Genomic DNA, 23,145 nt, shown 5'->3' on the forward strand with positions numbered 1-23,145 from the left:
CCCTCAAAAAAAGAAAAAATAATTTGTCTACTTCTTTCAAGACTAGACATTACTTTGGAGGTTTCCTGAACTTTCCTTTTTGCCATCTTCCTGAAGTTGCTCACTTTTCCCACATGTTGTTCATTTATCTAAGGAGCATTTACTTCATTACACTCTGTCTCCCTCATAGACTGTGTGAGCTCTTCAAGTGTAGAGTAACCATATCGAACTTTACCAGAGTAGCCTCAGCACCCATTTCTTAGGGAATGAGTTAAAGAACAAAAGACTAGGTTAGAGGAAGCAAGAACTATTCAATCAGGGAGATTTGAAGTGGCTCTGTCATTTACTAGCCTTGTAAATTTGGGCATTTATTACCTTCTCTAAATCTCTGTTTCTTAATCTGAAAAATATGAATGATAACAGCTACCTCACAGGATTCTTGGATAACTAAATTAGACAATGTATTTTAAATGCCCAATAGAGGCTCATCTCTAGTAGACTTTTTTTTTTTAAGTTTTGTTGAATGAACACATAAAAATAAGTGAGTGAGCAGGTTACTGAGTGAGTAAATGCATTTGAGTGAATAGAACAAATGCTGTAAAAAATTTTATAATGGATTCACCAGGAGATATTTCCTATACAAACAGCAGTTGTCTTGCTTTTTGAAGGGATGGTTAAGATGTCAGCAGGCAGAGATGTAGCAGTCAATGAACTAGGAACCTGAAGCTTGAGAAGCAGTGTGAGGAAAGGCCAAGACTGGGGAAGGCATCCCTTTTTAATTGAAAACATTATTTCCTGCTGTTACTTTACCCTTCTCCCGCCTTTTTTTCATCAGTTAAAGAACTCTAAAGATGGGCTGGCCAGCAACTCATTCAAGGTGAATCAAATCTCATTAACCAGGTGACAAGTTAGCCCTCACACAATAAGCTATAGGCTTGGATTTTGAAAAGAGAATGTGGGTTATTGTTAAAAATAATATAAATTATTATTGTTGAATGAAGATTTCTGTTGCCTAATTATTATTCAGTGAAATGTTTTAGAGACAGAATCATGGCAATGATGTTGAAGGTACTACAATTTCTTATTTAAAAAAAAAAAGAATGTGAACATTTATGTAAAGTCCACTGGAAATCTAATCTCTAGATTAAGATCTAGAGTCCTATGTGCTTCAGACCTGTCTCAAAATTTGAAGCTGAGAATGATAATCTAGCAGGTAGGATTTATAAGTTGTTGACTTCATCTCTGTACTCTTTAGATGGAAAATGGACTTTGATGACAGACTTAAATTAACAAGCCAGTAGGCTGCTTTGCTATATTGCTTACCTGTTTGCTTTATTAGTCAGGGTTCATGTCTCTTCATTCTATTGTGTCACTGAGTAATGGAAAAAGAAATTCATTTTGGAATTATACAAAAACTTGGATTCAAATTTTAGCCCTGCTGTTTACTAGATGTGTGAAGTTGGACAAGTTACATAATCATTCTAATCCTCTTTAAGATAAGGATAATGCTTCCTAACTTATAAGATTGCTGTGATGATTAGAAATTACATTTTAAAACTACCTACCCTTGTGCTAGGCATATGATAGAATTTGACAAAAGCTAATCAATATGAAGAATTTACCTTATCTAGTTGTTGATAGAATCTTCTTCACAAATACATGTAAAAATAATTAAAATTCATGATCATAGAAAAAATGTAAATTTTTCTTTGTTATAAAAGCATTCCCGGGGCTTCCCTGGTGGCACAGTGGTTGGGGGTCCGCCTGCCGATGCAGGAGGCGCAGGTTCATGCCCCGGTCCGGGAGGATCCCACGTGCTACGGAGCGGCTGGGCCCGTGAGCCATGGCCGCTGGGCCTGCGCGTCCAGAGCCTGTGCTCTGCAGCGGGAGCGGCCACAACAGTGAGGGGCCCGCGTACTGCAAAAAAAATAAAAATAAAAAACAAAAAAAAATAAAAGCATTCCCATTTATGTCATACAACATTAAGAAATTCAAGTGAAAACTTTAAAAACCTGTAATACCACTCTACCACCATAGCACACATATTCTCTTTATCTCTTTATTTTTATTTATTATTGCAGTTTTTGAGTTGAAATGGTTGAAAGGATATAATTTTGGAGTTCATTCACTTAGTGTTTTATCATGTTACTCATTTTTTATGTCAGTATACTAGTATCAGTAAGAAATACCATAATTTATTTAATCATATCATCATTATTAGATATTTGGCTTACCTCCTAGTGGAGGCTATTATTGAAAGCTATATAATTAATAAATGCTTTTATGCATATTTAAGGGATTTTGGAGCTGATAGGGGTATTTCCTTTATAGGCTAAATCCCCTAGGTGAGATTAATGGCATATATATATGCCTTTAGTCCTTGAAACATTTTTTTTCAGAATGAACATACATTCTTCTAGAAACCAATAGTCTTCACTGAACATTATCCAAAGCACTGCTCCTAGAACAATTTAGTAGGATAGAGCAGGCAGAAAAATAAAAGATGAGTGGGGGGAGGGGTTCACTATTAGATTGGTATATGGTAGGGAGAAAAAGGAGATACTTATAATCTATGATTTAATTAAAATCCATGTGCTATAGGCCTTTGGATAAATTGATCATCTATTCTTTAATTCAGTAAGACAGTCTATTAGTCTTTCATCAAGCCTGTTACGAGACAAATGAGAAAACACATAATCCCTGCCTTTTGGGAGTAACACACGATCCTGACTTCTGGAAGCTTATATTTCAGTGGGAGAAATATTTAAGTTTTAATTTTTTTAAATAATTTCAATACAGTTGAGAAGTGTTCCATTGCAGGTTAAGTATGCTACAGGAGGGCAAACAACTTTACCTTGGAGCATGAGGGTTAATTATGTGTATGTGCTGACCTCACAAGAAAAAGAGGGCATTGTTAAATATCTTTTCCTGTTACCATCTCCCAGCTCTGGAAAGTGTGACTGGCCCAACTGAGAGTACTACTGTATGCCCTATAGACTATTCCTAAAGGTTCAAATGAAGTATCTTATTATGGGTCTTTAATATGCTGGAACCTCTTGCTTAGACTGCTTTGTGTTCACAGTATCTGGCAAATAGTCCTCAATTCTGGTTTGAAGATGCAATAAGTAAATTTAATGTTGACTACCTAAATAGGTAATAGGAATCATGATTCATTTTGAGCTACCCCATCTATGCTAAGCATTTTAAGACACAGGTAGTGTGGAATTAGCTTTATTGAAAAATAATGTGAGAAAAATATCAATCCTTTAATTTGATATTCTTTTAATTTAATTCTGAACCATCTTTTAAATTTCATCTCAGTAGGTAATGTTCCTTGTTACCTTTTTTGTTCAAGCCTACAACTCAATGTTTTCCCTATTGTAGGAGGATTTGTAAATCTCAACCACCCAGAGTGAGATCATGTTGTCATCAGACTTAACCTGGTAGGAGTTGGGGATTAGATGAGTCTCTGAAGAAGTTTCAAAAGAACCTCACTGAGTAAAGCCAGTTTTATCCAGAACCACTGAAGTTCACAGATTTTAATTAACAATTTGAAATTTGTAATATTACTTAAATTTCAGATGGGTGAGAATTTAACCCTACATTAAAGGAGCCCAGGCAAAAGGACACGAGTTATGTCACAGAGACTTATTAAATGTGATGGAAATTCTACAGACGAATGCTGACAAACAGGTGCAAGAGCTGAATTAATTTTTAAGCCCTACCACTGAGGAGGAATTGCAGTGCATGGCGTTGACAGCCACAGCACATTGCTAATTTCATTCACAAGCTTAAAAATCTCAATATATTTGAACATGTGAATGTATTAAATTTTAAAAAGTGTAAGTAGCATAAGGGTATCCCAGAACTAAAAATGATAATTTCTCTCTGGGACCTCAAGTCATTTATCTAGCCAGAAGCATGGTGTTTTTTATGAATGAAATCTATCTTACCGCTTCCACATACAAATTGTGTTCTATTATTATATATAGTGCAGCCTGTTACTAAGCAAGCTTTTCTCTTTTTTTTTTTAATATGAAATTCCTTGTGAGTCAGAGGAAGACTGAATATTCACTGCTATAGTTTCCAACTTCTGCTGTCATGCATAAAAGGGGTTTTTAACCAACGTTTCTGATGGTGCTAAGTGGTGATATTCCTGGAGATAAAGAAAAATATAACAAACCAAAACTAGATAAATGCAGAGCCTTGTTTGGTGGTATTATTAAAGATGGTAAGTTGTAAGCCGAAAACTCAGTAAACTCAATATGTTTTCACCAGGAATTTACCTACTTTGGAGTCCCTGGTATATTTGAGCCTTTGATAGAAGCCCTGCAGTGTCTCCACATAAATCTGCATGTATATACAAAACCTTACAGAGATTTCAGGGATTTTATGAATTTCCACATTCAGAATACCATTTATGGTACATCTTGATCTTTATCTGGGACTGGAAGAATATCTCTTATTTAGTGGATTTTCCCCTTTGCCACCTACTGTGCACCAGGCCCTAGACCTGGGACTGGGGATATAAGGAAAATAAGAAAAGGTTTCTGGACTACTTACAGCCTAGTAGGGGCTAGTAGATAAATAGTATAGAGTAGTAAATAGTTTGATTAAAATATCTATTAAAAGGTCATTGCAAAAGCTTCCTGGAGAAAATTGCACCTTAGTGAGTATTAAGGATGAGTAGACATAAACTGTAAGAAGAGGGAAAAGGGCATTCTAGACTGAGAATGAGAGCAAGGAGCACTGCCCTGTCATTGGTAAAATTGTGTATTTACAAGAAATGCATAATAACAAATGTATGGAAAAATCAGTCTTCTTTCAACATTTTTCAAGAAGCTTTAAAGAAAAAAAATAAAAGGATCTGGGTTTAATTTCCCAAGATTTTAGCCGTCTGAGCCCTTTATTCCTAATTGTACACAAGCTTGTCCCCTCATTTTGCTTAGCTGGAGAATATTAAGTATTCATTTTTAGAACATAAAAAAAACTGTAAAGGGCTCCCTTCCTAGGGAGTCAGGAAAAGCCCAGTATGTACTGCATTGGATGAGTCTAGATTCCTAATCAAAAACATGTAATCAGTACCTGCCCAAAAGTCTTTTTATAATGGCAGCAGTAGCAACTGTTTCTTTTTTAAACCCACTATCAAGAAAGCTGATGAAAAAGAGACAAATGCACAGTCTAATAACCTGAGCTAACAATATATTATTTTCAATGGAACGAAAAGGACAAAAGCCAAAGGTATTCATTACTGTTCCCAGGGTAAGAGATCAGGGCAGTTTCTGCCTTCACCACATGTGCAGTCTTTAGGCTTGACAATGCACATCTCCCCAAGGGAAATGTGGAAAGAAAGCCAAACTCTTACAACTTGATGCAAAGTGATTTGAGTTCCATTACAGCATCTCTCAGTAAAAGGCTATTCAGGCTTAGAGTAAAGATTCCACACTCATTTTCTCCCAGAAAATGAGATTGTTATATAAACACCAGACATGGAATCAGAGCTTCTGGAAATCGATCTAAACCATGTGATTTCATCTTAACTTCCTTAAATTCTAATCAGGAAAAAGGAGGTGAGATAGTTTAGTGAACATACAATCTTAAAATTGTTACCTTGTTTTGGGCACACTTAAAAACTCAAGAACATCCTAAGGAAATTTTAAAAATTACAAACCTATATAATAATATTGGGGTTTTTGTTTTTTTCTGTTTAGATGAACTAATGCTGATCTGGGCTTCCCTGAATGTGTTTCTCAGATGAACTCACCAGAAATGTTATGCCTTTCTTCTGGGAAAGTTAGGCTCATTCAGTATTTCAAAAAAGGGGATGTTAGGGTACACTTCACGTTAAAAGGATCTGAGTTCCCATTTGACTCCTGTGAACTTGAGAAGATACATTTTACACCTTAGTTTTTGACCTTTAAATGGAAATAAGGATATTTACTTCTTACCTCTCAGGGTTATTATAGGGATTTAACAATGTAATTAAGATATTTGGAAAGTTATTAACACAAAACCTATTTTCAATATTTTCCAAAGTGTGTTACCCAGCAAATGAGTTCTATGGAATAAATAGTTGTTATTAAAAATTAAAAGTTCTGTTTCAAACAGTTTGGACATGCTAGGTAAACAAAGTTAAATGGTTACCTTCAGAGCTTTACCATGCTAATGGGTATTGTGAGTCTCCAAAAGAGGAGTATAGCATGCTGCGTTTCTCAGACTTATAACAGACACATTGGTGTTTGGTTGGGGGTGCAAGTGCTATAGTTTACAAGATCACTGTTCTGCAGAACAGTAGTTTGGAAAATGCTGTCTATATGAGGGCCAAAGATCCCTTCCCCCTCCCTCTCCACTCCCCCTCCCACTCCTCCTTCCCTTAATAGTATGTACAATCCTTCTTTATAACCCTCTTCCCAATATTTATTTATTTATCATTCTCTTCTTTGGGTTTGAATTTCTTGAGGACAAGGACTATGTCTTCATAAACATTTTAATCCCCAGTGTTTACCACATTGTACATAATAAATATTGGCTAACTGAATGATGCTGTAATTACTGATATACATCATTCAGGATGTAATTACTGGGTTTTTTTGGAGCTGTGAAAACAATGGACCTGGTTTAAAATGACTCCAAATATATTTTATCCTTGTGGAACTGTGCCTAAGAAAGCAGATAACCTGTACAGAAAAATGTTCCATGAGAACTAAAGCAAAGAAATAAAAAAAGAACAGAGAAAGAATATTATGTGCTTAGAATGCCATAATACAAGTTGTATAGTTAGGTGGCAAGAGGAATCTAGGAGTGTAATTAAGGAAAATAATCTCCTGGACAGGTGAGTGCAATCTGGAAGGTTAGGTTAATGAAATTAGGGTTTTAATTCTTAGCATCAGTTATTATAAGTCAAGGTCAAACTGGAAAAAATTTTTTTTAATGATTTCTCATTCCTGTGCCATGCTAAGTCTTCATACTTTTAAGGCCTAAATACTGCTTAGTAAACTTAGAAGTATGCCGTTAATTTGTACATAAGGAAAATTTTTAACTTCATTCTGGGTGCTGAGTTGTTTTAGTCTGATGCCTAAATCCAATAAGCATTACTCAGATGCTTTAGGGGTTTTCAGCAGCCCTCTATCCTACCTACTGTGCTGTTAGTTCAGGATGAAAATAAAATTAGTTTGGCAGAACCTCAAATTAACCTATCAAATCCCCTCATCACTTATTCCATTTTACAACTGAGAATAATAAATAAATGTGTGAATGACATTCATAAAGTGACTACTTTATGCCAAGTGTGCACTAGGTGCTCCTGAATATTTTCTTTATTTGATTTTCAGAATAATCCTGTGAGAAGTGTTATCACCTCATCTTCTAGTGGGGAAACAAACTCAGAAGTTGTGCTATTGCCCCACATCAAACAGCTATAAAAATGTAAAAGATCTTATACTGAGCCTAGTCTCTCCTTTCTAAAGTTTAGCCCTATTTCTGTTACATCATGTCATCTTAATATAATATTACCATTTCTTATGCTTTTCCATAGGGATGGTTAAAATGTGTATGTATAAACACAGTACTTACAAATAGCCTGACCAAGACTTAAGTGAAAACAACTACTCAACTTTAATGAAGGACATGTAAAATATTAACGGAAATACTGTTTCTTGGATGGATTGTTTGATATGATAATGTAAATTTTTCCAGATCAGTTTAGAAATTTACTGTAATTCCAATCAAAATGTTTATCACTATATACTTTATTATTTCTAAATTTAATTTGGAATCATAAATGAATGAAAATACACAAAAAAATTTTGAAAAGAAAGGTAATGGCATGGGAAAGGGGGACTTACTCCACCTGATAGCAAAATGTACTGGAAAATTTTTAAAAGCAGTAATAATCTGGTATTAGCAGAAAAATAGAGAAATACATCAGTGCAACACAATTGAGAATCCAGAACCAGATTTGTATCTAAAAATGTAGCATATGATCAAAGCAGTACTTCAAATGAGTAGGGAAATAACATACAATTTCATAAATAGGGCAATTAGCTATGTGGTTTTTAAAAACTAAAGTTAGATCCCTACTTCATACTATACTAAAAATTAAACTTCTCGTGGATCAAATATTTAAATGTAAGAAATAAAACCAGAAATATACCAGAAAAACATAGACTTGGTTATATCTAAAATCTTGGGGTGAGGAAAGCCTTCCTAAACTTGACAAAATCTAAAAGACATGAAAATTTCTTTATAGCAGAAAATTCTAAATTTTTATATAGCAGAAAAAAATCTACGAAGTAAAAAGACAGTCACAATCCAGGAAAAATATTTGTAACTATACATGAGAGGAAAATGCTTTATATCTATTTTATAAATAGTTCTGCCAAATCAATAAAGAAAAAAGCAACATCACATTAAGGGTTTGTTCAAGCAATTCATAGCTAAAATCAAATGGTCATTAGATTTGAGAGGATGCCCACTTCTACTAATTGCCAAAGAAATGCAAACTAAAACAACTATAAGCTATCATTTGCCTACTATTAGACTAGTCAAAGTTACAAAAAGTAATAGTTTCCAGTACTAGTTGAGTATGTGGGGAGGTGGACTCTCTCAAATACTATTGGTGGAAGTAAACTGGTACAATCTATTTAGACAGTAAATTTAGAAGCATTGATTCAAATTTAAATGGGCATAAACAGCCTTTGACCTAACACTAATTCTACAGGCATAGTATCACAAGTTCACATACAGTTAAAGTATTTTTCCCAGATTGTGACTTTTTACTTTGTAGAGGTTTTCTGCCATGTTGAATTTTTAAAAATATGCAGTTCACATGTTTACTGCAGCATTTTTTTGTGATAGTAAAAATAGAAAACATCCCAAATATTCCTGCTGTGGTGGCAATATGAGCTCCACCAAAGTAGAGACTGCCTCTACCTTAATTACCATTCCCAGTTAGCTGGTACTGTTCTTGACAGTATAAACATTTGTTAAATGAACAAACAAAATGGACTATAATGTGTCTATACAACTGAAATTATTTTTAAAAGTAAGGCAATTAAACAAGTTGCAGATATTGTACAGATCATTCCCTTTTTACAAATATATATATGTATGCATGTACATACATTTATATACAAGTGTCATATATATCTATTAAGAAAAAAGTTAGAAATTATACCTCTTGATTGCCTCTTAGGGTGGAATTTAAGGAGAAGTGACATTAACATTTTACTGCATATACTACAGATAATATATCTTTTTGCTTTTGTTTTTGTTGTTTTAGCAATGACTATGTTTATAACTTTAAAGTACAAATACAATCATTCTTTCAATCTACTAACTCTTCTTGCTGTAAAAGATTTATAGCAGTTAACAAAGTCTCTGTTTTCACTGAGTGTATATTCTAGTGGAGGAAGACAGATGGTAAACAAATAAATATTATCCCTGATAAGGTATTATGAAAAAAAATAATAAAACCATGTAAGGGGACTCCAGTGACAGGGTGCTATTTTTCTTTTCTAATTCTGCAGTGTTTGAGAAGAGACCTGAGTGAGGTAAGGAGTAACCCATCCAGGTATATATAGACAGATAGATATTCTTGGTACAGGTCAAAGGACCCAGGATGAACACACCATGAATTAGTTAAGATTACAGAGCTCAAGATCAGGAGATGAGTTCAGAGAAATGGGGGTGGTGAGAAGCAGAAATTGTATATAACATAGGGACATTTGGCCATGGTAAGAAGAACTTCAGTTCCTATTTCATGTGATAGGAAGATACTAGAGGTTTTGAACCATGGAATGACATCCAATTTTTGTACACAAAAGATCTGTCTGATGACTGTGTGGAAAAGATGATGATGGCTTGGAGTAGGGTGAGACAGGCAAGCAAACTAGTAATCACAGTAGTGTGATAAGTGCTATGTGAAGAGTTAAGCACACCTCTTCCCACTTAGAACTAATATACATTGGCCTGGTGTGAAGTAAATCTGTTGATGGATTATAAACCAGAAAAAGGAGATTTTCTCTCAGTACCAAACCAAATGACCCAAACTGTGATTGAGTCCATATTTTGTCTTACCTGCTCTCTGCCTTAATCAAATGAATTAGCCATACAAGACTTTGTGATTAAGCTCAGGAAATGGAAAAACAGAGAGACCAGTTTCTATTTCTGATAACAGGATGTGGGAGATGAGAAAGCAGTGAAGGATTGCAAAACAGCCAGCTACTCAGTGTCAGGGAGCATGTATTACTAATATTTGTCTTCCTATGGCCTAAATCAGATTCCAGCTCATAGGTAGGCATTGGTTCTGGTATAGTTTTTGAATCTTTTTTCCAGATGACCTGTAGGCAAATGTTCCTACCTAGTCTATGCATACCTAAGAACTCTGTGGCAGAGTTGCTGTCTGACCAGTGACTTTCACAAGGAAACCCTTTTTTGCTACCTCAGAGGCACAGGACATTTACTGATTGTCTTTAAAGTTTCCAATTCAGACAAAGAATCTTGCTTAATTCTTGATAGCAGTATTGTCTTTTCTTATATTCTTGTCTGTTTGTAACAATGCCAGTTGATGTTTTGTTTTTACTACTTTAATTTTCATTGCCATATGCTATTTTATATACTTTTGTTTCTTTATTTCATTTTACACAATCTGCATTGTCAGTCTCTCTTCCCATAAATTACAGACACAAAAGTGCCAGTAAAAAGGAAGGGAGGATATGTGCCTTTCATCCCCAGAGCAGCACCAAAAAGCTGCACGAAGCATGTTGCCCATTGCAGTCCCTTGTCATCTCTCTAAAAATGGAACTTGAGGAGGCTGACAGAACCACACCTAGAAATCCTTCCCAAGAAATCCAGTGGACATAGTCCATATTAGAATTCCCTAAACAAAAGTAAGAAAGCCCCAGAAGGAAAGCTTCATGGAATGTAGTTATCCTATTATCTTCAGGATCATCCATTCCTAAATATAAACAAAAGCTCTTATTTTCTTTCTCCATGATATGATATTGACAAGGCCTAATTAGACCTTATAAAGACAAGCTTATCTGGTCACAGTGGTGTTAATTTGTGAGCTCCAGATTCATAGTGTGGATGTACTTAATGTGAACATGAATTATATAAACTTGACATTGCATAATATAAAATGTTAATAAAGTCTCACTTTATGTGAATACTTTGAAATAAAAACGGATTTCCTCAATTAAAAAAATCAGTCAGGAATCTCATAGTTTCATAACTAGCTGGCTGAATGAATTATAAACTATAATTATAGCAGAGGAAGGTGCCATTTTAGCTGGTAAACAGAAATGCCTACCATACTTTGTCATGTCAAATGAACCAATGCTCTTGTTTATATTAGAATTTCTATGGGGATTTCAGACATTACTTTGTTATTTTAACATTTCCTATTTGTATTAGCTTTAAAAAACATTTAAAGATAATATCAAGGAAGTGTTAATTAAGCTCTCTGCTTTTCTATCATTTCATCAATTTAGTTAACACATATCCAGGCATGGCTAATTCAGGGTGCTATGTTAAAAACCACATCCTCAAATATATATCTTTGAAATGTGATAAAATGCAAAGAAAACTAAGCAGTTACCATGTTGAGCCATGGTTTTAATTTCTACAAAATATTAGAGATGATAAGAAAAACAATTTTTTAAGCCTTGAAGCAAAAATATCCTACAGTATTTGTTGATCCATATGCTCCATGAATGTTTACCTCCTATTTTACATTAAAATCCATATACATTAAAATGTATTTTATATTACATTTCTCCTTTGAAAAAATTAGCATTGAATTAGGCAAGGTTTGAATCACATAAGGACTTCAGGAATGCAACCTTCTTGAAGCGTTCTCTAAATCCAAGCTCTAAATTGTGAATAGTTGCATGTTTGTTCAGATCCTTAGAATGTTTCGAAATACATTGCCCAGTGACCAAAACTCTTTCCCGGAAAATGGAGAAATTGAATAGCAAAGGGAAAGAAGTTGACCTCCCTCCTCAGCTTTGACTTTGGCATTTTGTTTCTGAGAGACCTGGTTGTTGGAAGATAAATTCCCTAATGTCTAACGTTTTCTAGCCTTTCAGCAAAGTAGATTTTGTAGAGGAAGAGTGAACCATAACACTGATTTGGTTAACGTCAGGCTGCCGAGTTCTCAGCTCTGTGGTACAGGTAAAATATTATTTCTCCCCTCCTCTGATCCAGTTCCCTAAGAAGATTAATCAGATGTGTCTTAATGTACTTTACTACCAGAGCTACAGATTACTAAATGTGAACTGTTATTAAATTGTGAGATTCCCTTATATGTGCTGAATAAGAGAGGTTTGTGAGATATATATTTTATGGTTTTAGTGTTTACTCTTAGGTCCATGATCCATTTTGAATTAATTTTTGTGTATGGTGTGGAGTAAGGGTTGAAGTTCATTTTATTTTGTACAAATAATCACTTTCTTTGAAAATCTGTTCTTTCTCTGTTGAATTAACTTGACATTTTGATCAAAACATAATTGCCTATATAAATGTGGGTCATTTTTCTGAAGCATGTACATTTTTGGAACTATGTTATTTGGTGCATATGCATTTGTAATTGTATCTTACTGCTGTCTTGATCATTTTTCTCAATAGTAAATGTTTATTTTGGGGTCTAGCAATTCTTCTTTTTAAAAGTTTATTTTGTCTAATGGTAGTATAGTCTCTCTGGGTTTTTTTTTTTGCTTAATCTCTACATGGTATACTTTTTCACAGCCTCTTGCTTACTTTTATTTGTGTTTTTATATTTAATGTGCATTTCTGTAGACAATGTATAATTAGGTCTTGCTAGTTTTCAGTCAGTCTCTACGTTTTTATTGGAGTGTTTAGTACCCTTACATTTAATGTGATTATTTTTATATTTGGATTTATTGTCTGCCATTTTGCTATTTGTCTTCTCTTTGTCTCATTTTTATTTTCCTGTTCTTCTACCTTCTTTTGTATTAAACAATATTTTGTGGATTAATTTTATTATTATTTTATTCACTTATTAGCTTTATTTCTTTGCATTATTTTTTGTTATTGCTCTAGAGACCACAATATGCAACTTTAACTTCCAGTAAAATATAGGAACCTTGTACTAGTGTAGTTTCATTTACACACTCTCATCCTTTGTGCTGTTGCTGTCATATACAATACATATCTATATCTATATTATAAAACCAAGGATGTTATATTATAATTTTACTTAGAGTCTTGCCTTTTAAAGAAATTAAGAATGATAGACAGTCCTGTCTTTTAAGAAATTAAGAGAATTATTTCTTATCTTCATATCATATCACTCATATTTTCATTACCCTCTCTCTATCCAAGTTATCACCTGATGTTATTTTATTTCAGCCTGAAGTATTTCCTTTTGCATTTCTTAAATTTAGAGCTGTTAGCAATGAATTTTCTCATTTTTAAATTTATTTGAAAATGTCTTTGAACCTTTAATTCTGAAGAATGGTTTTAAAATAGCTTTCTTGGAAGACGGGGTTTTTTTCCTCAACAATTTGAATGTTATTCCAGTATCTTATAGACTCCATTATCCTAATGAGAGATTAGCTGTTAATCATGTTTTTGTTCTCCTATGTAATATATTGTTTTTCTGTGTTATATTCAAGATTTTTCTTATTATCTTCAGCTTGTAGTAGTTTGATCATGATGCATCTAGGTGCAGTTTTCTTTGTTTATTCTATTTGAGGTCCATTGAATTTTTTGTAGCTGAGAGTTAATATTTTTCATCAAAGTTAGGAAGGTTTTCATTATTATTTCTTCAAATATTTGTTCACCCTTTTCTCTTTCTCTGCTCTTGTTTGACTCCATTTAACCTTAAGAGTTCTGAAATATGTTTCTGACAGAATAGTTTTAAACTTTGATGGAAGGCTCGGAAATAAAATGGAGAAGTATGGATGAAATGACACAGTTTTCTAAGGAAACTTAGTTCCTTAAATATACACACAACACAACCCAGTAAATTTACAGTGGAAAATATTAATGTTACCTATTTGTCCTCTTTTCCTGTTTTTACAAAATCTGTTTGTAGGTGCATTTCCTCCATCTGCTACTTATGCACGAAAAGACTTGCTACAACGATCTACCCATATCGCTACCAAGACTTTCCAAGCTTTTCGCATATTTGTGAACAATGAACTCAATGAACTTTACACAGGACTGAAGACAGCTCAGAAGTTTCTGAGACCTGGTGGTCGCCTGGTTGCCCTCTCCTTCCATTCACTGGAGGATCGCATCATCAAACGATTCCTGCTTGGGATAAGCATGACACAAAGGTTTAACCTAAGTGCTAGACAGAAGGTGATACAAAAATCACAGTTGGGTTCAGATCATGAAAACACGGAAGGAGTCCCTATAGGAAGGGCCCCTTTAATGTGGAAAGTGATGCATAAGAAGGTACTTACTCCGGAGGATCAAGATGTACAAAATAACCCCAGAGGACGCTCAGCCAAGCTTAGAGCAGCTATCAAATTATGAGAAAGTTATCATCATCTGATTCTTCAAGTTCTTCCTCACAGTTTCTCGTGTAATATTCCTGAACAGCCTAATATAAGAAAGTGTGGGATATATAGAGATATGTACTATATATGTGTGGAAATAGGGGGTATTTAGCATTTTTTTTCTCAAAAAGAAAATGTAGGAAATATTAGCATGACACAGATAGCTCAATTTAAGATGCAGCAGTGTCTCAAAACTGGAAAAATTGTTTATCTTAGCATTCTATTTGACTTTTGAAATGCAGTCCTTTCTCTAACTGGGAATTTTTTTTAAAAAGAAGAAGAAGAAGAAGAAGAAGAAGAAGAGAATATGTGTATTCACTTAACTATGTAAATTCAAGCTGTCAAAAGAGAGATTATAATTATATCTGCATGCCCAAATTCTCAATTTAGATATTCAGATTTGCAACAGACTGTCTATAACTCAAATAATTAATAATGATCATAAAATGAATTTTAATTTTCCTACTTGGGAATAATTAATTACTACTATAGCTTTCTCAAATATAGGTACTATGAAAATTTAAAATATTCAAGTATTATTTTAAAAATGCATTATACTGATAAATTTCATTACTGAAATTACAGTGTTCATTGTTTTAAAGGGATTTTTGAGTATGATATGTGCCATGTTTTCATATATTAGAAACTAAAAATGTAGAATTGCTCTAATAGCTCTCACAGAGAGTGTTTCACAAAACTTATATTTAAAGTCAATTGTGTTTATTTTAATAATAGTCCAGAATGCTTTTGATAAATAAAAATCTGTCATCATTTGAATCCTGCAATTTTAAATTGGGCTATTCAAAATATTCAAAGTCTATTTGAAATGGAAAAGTATGTTATCACTTCCAGATACTAAAATCAATGATTTTATTTACAAATAGCAATTGTAATTGTAAAATGTTTATTCAGGTGAAGTTCACGTGGCAGAGAATTCTTTAACAAATTAATGAAATTGATTCAGTATTCACATAACTTTTTATACATTAATATGCACTTCTAATTTATTCAGTTATGCAGCAAGTACTGAACTAGGCAAAGAAACAAAGGCGAGTAAAATACACATAGCCCATAGTATTAGTCCTGTGGAGTTTATAGTCTAGCCAAGAAGAGCAATGGTAGTTAAATAATCATAAATATTAGTATAAAATTGACAAAGCGGTAAGGGCTATAAAGAAGTAGTACAAGGTACCATAAGTACATCTAGTAGGGATTTCATCTACTGAAGGAAACCAGGTCTGACAACATGGTGCTTGATTTGTGACTTGAAGGATGAATAAGTGATAATTAGTAAAAGGATACATGGGCATGTTCATTAAAGGTGCATGTAAATGATTGTTTTCTTAAGTAGTTTCCCTTGAAGTCATATTTATACTATTAATTTGCTCAGTAAACTATTTATTCAAATACAGGAAAAATTCATCTTCTCAATTATGATTACAAACTCTAAGTTGGTGAATCCAATGAATAAAATATCAACATAACTATATGGGCAAAAGATAAGAATTAAATACTTGAATTTACCTCAGACTTACTTTATCTACCTCTGTAATATTTAGCTTTAGTTCGCAAGTTTGTTTACCACTTGTAATTTACAGACTTTATTCAGATCTGAACAATTCTGCAGTGAAATCAGAATTAGAAAATATTCTAGGGAACAGTATGCTCAAATTAGAAACAAATGAAAGTACCTAGCTTAATCTCCTCAGTCCTTCCTGAAGAATTTAAGTTCCTCTTTGTATGTACGTCATATTTGTGAATGAGAATGATTCCCAAAGGTAAGTGCCCATCTGAGTATCTGATCAGAATATAAAAGATCGCATCTAATATTCAACAATGATTCACCTATTTCATCAATCATTTTTGGATGCTATATAATACAGGAATCTTTTCATTAATGTTAAATGGAAATTGACTGCCCTGGGTTGGATGGCATCCTTACAAACCTCATGTCCTTTGCAAAACCTCATAATGTGACCTTATGTGGAAATATGCCTATTGCAGATGTAAGTAGTTAAGAGGAGGTCATACTGGAGCAGGGAAGGCCCTTAATCCAATATGTCTGTGTCATTAAAAGACGAGGAGAAGAGAGAGACACAGGGAAGAATGCCACATGAAGGTAGAGGCAGAAATTGAAGTGCTACATCTACAAGCCAAGGGACACCAAGAATTGCTGGCAACCATAAGAAGCTAGGAGAGAAGCATGGAATAGATTCTCCCTCATAGACTTTAGTAGAAACTAATAACTCTGCTGACACCTTGGTTTCAGACTTCCAAGCTCCAGAACAGTGGCAGAATAAATTTCTGCTATTTTATGCCAGCCAATCTGTGGTAATTTATTACGGCAGCCCTAAGGAACTAATACTCTGACCCAAAAAACAAAAATCTTGAAAAATATTCATGAAGAAAAAATCGTGCTTCAATAAACACAAAATTGGTTTCAAAATGTTGTAGTGTAAAAATATATTAGCTTTTTTTCTGTAATTAGGCTGTTTGCCACAATCATTCTTACCTGACTCTTAGTTTTAGTTGTAGGATGCATAATAAAATACATGAATGAGTTTCAAATTGTTAACTCTGGAGAATGGTTTAGGGAAATTCATACAATACATATAGAAAATAAAACAGATTATTGAAATGAATACATTTTAGTACATTTTATTGGAAAAGTACATTACTTTTCCAATAAAATATAAGCTATATAAAACAAACAGTTGTTTTACGTTTCAGAATCTTTGTATCGACTGCTCTCTACTAATCATTTTAATATAACATCCATCCCATTGTGTAGGACATCAGTTAACAGGTTTTAGTTCATTGCTTATTAAGAAATGAAATTTAATAACTGCACACAATTTTTAATTGATATCCCTATTTTGTATATTCATTTCATTTTAACAATTATATGTTAGTTATGTAATCTTTTTGAAATTTCTAGGGTAACTTTTTGGGGGTAATTTTTGGACTATATCATATCTATATATTTTTTTCTATTTCATGTAATATGTGATATCTATTTTTTTTCTATTTCATGTAATATGTCATATATGGTGTGTGCTTAACTTCATTTATATTGAACTATTTATTATGTTACAACCAATAGTTTATAAGAGAATACAGGGCTTCCCTGGTGGCACAGTGGTTGAGAGTCCGCCTGCCGATGCAGGGGACACGGGTTCGTGCCCCGGGCCGGGAAGATCCCACATGCCGCAGAGCAGCTGGGCCCGTGAGCCATGGCCACTGAGCCTGCACGTCCGGAGCCTGTGCTCCACAACGGGAGAGGCCACAACAGTGAGAGGCCCGCATACCGCTAAAAAAAAAAAAAGAATACAGTATGTCTAAGGGTTTTTTCTGAATTATTGAATGTTATTTTTTTATACAGCAGGGTCTTATTAGTTATCCATTGTATACATATTAGTGTACATATGTCAATCCCAATCTCTCAGTTCATCACACCACCATCACCACCACCACCACCCCTGCCGATTTCCCCTCTTGGTGTCCATACGTTTGTTCTCTACATCTGTGTCTCAATTTCTGCCCTGCAAACCAGTTCATCTGTACCGTTTTTCTAGGTTCCACATATATGTGTTAACATACGATATTTATTTTTCTCTTTCTGACTTACTCTATATGACAGTCTGTAGGTCCATTCACATCTCTACAAATGACCCAATTTTGTTCCTTTTTATGGCTGAGTAATATTCCATTGTATATATTTACCACATCTTCTTTATCCATTTGTCTGTCGATGGGCATTTAGGTTGCTTCCATGCCCTGTTTACTGTAAATAGTGCTGCAATGAACATTGAGGTGCATGTGTCTTTTTGAATTACGGTTTCCTCTGGTATAAGCCCAATAGTGGGATTGCTGGGTCATATGGTAATTCTATTTTTACTTTTTTAAGGAACCTCCATACTGTTCTCCATAGTGACTGTATCAATTTACATTCCCACCAACAGTCCAAGGGGGGTCCCTTTTCTCCACACCCTCCCCAGCATTTATTGTTTGTAGATTTTCTGATGATGTACATTCTAACTGCTGTGAGGTGATACCTCATTGTAGTTTTGATCTGTATTTCTCTGATAATTAGTGATGTTGAGCAGCTTTTCATGTGCTTCTTGGCCATCTGTATGTCTTCTTTGGAGAAATGTCTATTTAGGTGTTCTGCCCATTTTTGTATTGGTTTGTTTGTTTTTTTAATATTGAGCTGCATGAGCTGTTTATATACTATGGAGATTAATCCTTTGTCCATTGATTCATTTGCAATATTTTCTCCCATTCTGAGGGTTCTCTTTTCGTATTGTTTGTATTTTCCTTTGCTTTGCAAAATCTATTAAGTTTCATTAGGTCTCATTTGTTTATTTTTGGTTTTATTTCCATTTCTCTAGGAGGTGGGTCAAAAAGGATCTTGCTGTGATTTATGTCACAGAGCGTTCTGCCTGTTTTCCTCTAAGAGTTTGATAGGTTCTGGCCTTACATCTAGGTCTTTAATCCATTTTGAGTTTATTTTTGTGTATGGTGTTAGGGAATGTTCTAATTTCATTCTTTTACATGTAGCTGTCCAGTTTTCCCAGCACCACTTATTGAAGAGACTGTCTTTTCTCCATTGTATATCCTTGCCTCCTTTGTCACAGATTAGTTGGCCATGCGTGCGTGGGTTTATCTCTGGGCTTTCTATCCTGTTCCATTGATCTATGTTTCTCTTTTTGTGCCAGTACCATATTGTCTTGATTGCTATAGCTTTCTTGTATCGTCTGAAGTCAGGGAGTCTGATTTCTCCAGCTCCATTTTTTTCTCGCAAGACTGATTTGGCTATACGGGGTCTTTTGTGTCTCCATACAAATTTTAAGATTTTTTTGTTCTAGTTCTGTAACAAATGCCATTGGTAATTTGATAGGGGTTGCATTGAGTCTGTAGATTGCTCTGGGTAGTATAGTCATTTTCACAGTATTGATTCTTCCAATCCAAGAACATGGTACATCTCTCCATCTGTTAATATCATCTTTAATTTCTTTCATCAGTGTATTATAGTTTTCTGCATGCAGGTCTTTTGTCTCCTTAGGTGGGTTTATTCCTCGGTATTTTATTCTTTTTGTTGCAGTGGTAAATGGGAGTGTTCCCTGAATTTCTGTTTCAGATTTTTCATCATTAGTGTATAGGAAGGCAAGAGATTTCTGTGCATTAATTTTGTATCCTGCAACTTTATCAAATTCATTGATTATCTCTAATACTTTTCTGGTGGCATCTTTAGGAGTCCCTATGTATAGTATCATGTCATCTGCAAACAGTAACAGTTTTACTTCTTCTTTTCCAAATTATATTCCTTTTATTTTCTTCTCTGATTGCCGTGGCTAGGGCTTCCAAAACTATGTAGAATAATAGTGGTGAGAGTGGACATCCTTGTCTTTTTCCTGATCTTAGAGGAAATGCTTTCAGTTTTTCACCATTCAGAGTGACGTTTGCTGTGGGCTTGTCATATATGGCCTTTATTATATTGAGGTAGGTTCACTCTATGCCCACTTTCTGGAGAGTTTTTATCATAAATGCGTGTTGAATTTTGTCAAAAGCTTTTTCTGCATCTATTGAGAAGATCATACGGTTTTTATTCTTCAGTTTGTTACTATGGTGTATCACATTGATTGATTTGCTTATATTGAAGAATCCTTGCATCCCTTGGATAAATCCCACTTGATCATGGTGTATGATCCTTTTAATGTGTTGTTGGATTCTGTTTGCTAGTATTTTGTTGAGGATTTTTGCATCTATATTCATCAGTGATATTGCTATATAATTTTCTTTTTTTGTAGTATCTTTATCTGGTTTTGATATGAGGGTGTTGGTGGCCTCATAGAATAAGTTTGGGAGTGTTCCTTCCTCTGCAAGTTTTTGGAAGAGTTTGAGAAGAATGGATGTTAGCTGTTCTCTAAATGTTTGATAGAATTCACCTGTGAATCCATCTGGTCCTGTATTTTTGTTTGTTGGAAGATTTTTAATCACAGTTTCAATTTCATTACTTGTGATTGGTCTGTTCATATTTTCTATTTCTTCCTGGTTCAGTCTTGGAAGGTTATACCTTTTAAGAATTTGTCCATTTTTTCCAGGTTGTCCATTTTATTGGTATAGAGTTGCTTGTAGTAGTCTCTTAGGATGCTTTGTATTTCTGCAGTGTCTGTTGTAACTTCTCCTTCTTCATTTCTATTGTATTGATTTGAGTCCTCTCCCTCTTTTTCTTGATGAGTCTGGCTAATGGTTTATCAATTTGTTTATCTTCTCAAAGAACCAACTTTTAGCTTTATTGATCTTTGCTATTTGTTTTCTTTGTTTCTATTTCATTTATTTCTGCTCTGATCTTTATGATTTCTTTCCTTGTACTAACTTTGGGTTTTCTTTTTTCTTCTTTCTCTACTTCCTTTAAGTGTAAGGTTAGATTGTTTATTTGAGATTTTTCTTGTTTCTTGAGGTAGGCTTGTATTGCTGTAAAATTCTGTCTTAGAACTGCTTTTTCTGTGTCCCATAGGTTTTGGATCATCATGTTTTCATTGTCATTTGTCTCTAGATATTTTTTTGATTTCCATTTTGATTTCTTCAGTGATCTCTTGGTTATTTAGTAATGTATTGTTTAGCCTCCATGTGTTTGTGTTTGTTACATTTTTTCCCTATAATTGATAATCTCATAGTGTTGTGGTCAGAAAAGATGCTTAATATGATTTCAGTTTTCTTAAATTTACTGAGGCTTGATTTGTGAACCAAGGTGTGATCTATCCTGGAGAATTTTCTGTGCGCACTTGAGAAGAAAGTGTAATCAGCTCTTTTTGGATGGAATGTACTATATTAGTTAAGTCTCTCTGGTCTATTGTGTCATTTAAAGCTTGTGTTTCCTTATTTATTTTCATTTTGGATGATCTGTCCATTGGTGAAAGTTGGGTGTTAAAGTCCCCTACTATGACTGTGCTACTGTCGATTTCCCCTTTTATGGTTGTTAGCATTTGCCTTATGTATTGAGGTGCTCCTATGTTGGGTTCAGATGTATTTATAATTGTTACATCTTCTTTTGCAATTGATCCCTTGATCATTATGTAGTGTCCCTCCTTGTCTCTTGTAACATTCTTTATTTTAAAGTATATTTTATGTGATATGAATATTGCTACTCCAGCTTTCTTTTGATTTCCATTTGCATGGAATATCTTTTTCCATCCCCTACTTTCAGTCTGTATGTGTCCCTAGGTCTGAAGTTGGTCTCTTGTAGACAGCATATGAATGGGTCTTGTTTTTGTATCCATTCAGCAAGCCTGTGTCTTTTGGTTGGAGCATTTAATCCATTCATGTTTAAGGTAATTATCGACATGTATGTTCCTCTTACCATTTCTTAAAAGTTTTGGGTTTGTTTTGTAGGTCCTTTTCTCCTCTTGTGTTTCCCACTTAGAGAAGTTCCTTTAGCATTTTTTGTAGAGCTGGTTTGGTGGTGCTGAATTCTCTTAGCTTTTGCTTGTCTGTAAAGCTTTTGATTTCTCCATCCAATCTGATTGAGATGTTGCTAGATTGAGTAATCTTGGTTGCAGATTCTTCCCTTTCATCACTTTAATTATGTCATGCCACTCCCTTCTGGCTTATAGAGTTTCTGCTGAGAAATCAGCTGTTAACCTTATGGGAGTTCCCGTGTATGTTATTTGTCGTTTTTCCGTTGCTGCTTTCAATAATTTTTCTATTTCTTTAATTTTTGCCAGTTTGATTACTATGTGTCTTGGTGTGTTTCTCCTTGGGTTTATCCTGTATGGGACTCTATGCGCTTCCTGGACTTGGGTGGCTATTTCCTTTCCCATTTTAGGGAAGTTTTTGACTATAATCTCTTCAAATATTTTCTCTGGTCATTTCCCTCTCTCTTCTCCTTCTGGGACCCCTATAATGTGAATGTTGTTGTGTTTAATGTTGTCCCAGAGGTCTCTTTGGCTGTCTTCCTTTCTTTTCATTCTTTTTTCTTTATTCTGTTCTGCAGCAATGAATTCCACCATTCTGTCTTCCAGGTCACTTATCCATTCTTCTGCCTCAGTTAGTCTGCTATTTATTCATTCTAGTGTATTTTTCATTTCAGTTATTGTAGTGTTCATCTCTGTTTGTTTGTTCTTTAGTTCTTCTAGGTCTTTGTTAAACATTTCTTGCATCTTCTCAATCTTTGCTTCCATTCTTTTTTCCGAGGTCCTGGATCATCTTCACTATCATTATTCTGAATTCCTTTTCTGGAAGGTTGCCTATCTCCACTTCATTTAATTGTTTCTCTAGGGTTTTATCTCTTTCCTTCATCTGGTACATATCCCTCTGCCTTTTCATCTTGTCTATCTTTCTGTGAATGTGGTTTTTGTTTCACAGGCTGCAGGATTATAGTTCTTCTTGCTTGTGCTCTCTGCCCTCTGGTGGATGAGGCTATCTAAGAGGCTTGTGCAAGTTTCCTGATGGGAGGGACTGGTGGTGGGTAGAGCTGACTGTTGCTCTTGTGAGCAGAACTCAGTAAAACTTTAATCCACTTGTCTGCTAATGAATGGGGCTGTGTTCCCTCCCTGTTGGTTGTTTGGCCTGAGGCGATCCAACACTGGAGCCTACCCGGGCTCTTTGGTGGGGCTATTGACAGACTCTGGGAGGG

The 23,145-nt window shown here is 34.5% G+C and overlaps 1 protein-coding gene across 1 annotated transcript in view; it reads left to right on the forward strand.

Annotated features, from left to right (window-relative positions):
- The window catches only part of METTL15 (methyltransferase 15, mitochondrial 12S rRNA N4-cytidine), a 201,272-nt gene extending 185,954 nt beyond the window's left edge, over positions 1-15,318 (forward strand). Inside the window, exon 7 of the mRNA XM_082844944.1 lies at positions 14,039-15,318. Within this exon, the coding sequence (XP_082701070.1) occupies positions 14,039-14,484 (446 nt within the window). The 3' untranslated portion in view covers positions 14,485-15,318. The remainder of the gene's footprint in view (positions 1-14,038) is intronic.
- Positions 15,319-23,145: the final 7,827 nt, after the last annotated feature.

This window comes from Leucopleurus acutus (genome assembly GCF_964270905.1).
Source record: "Leucopleurus acutus genome assembly, chromosome: 8".
Lineage (NCBI taxonomy): Eukaryota > Metazoa > Chordata > Mammalia > Artiodactyla > Delphinidae > Leucopleurus > Leucopleurus acutus.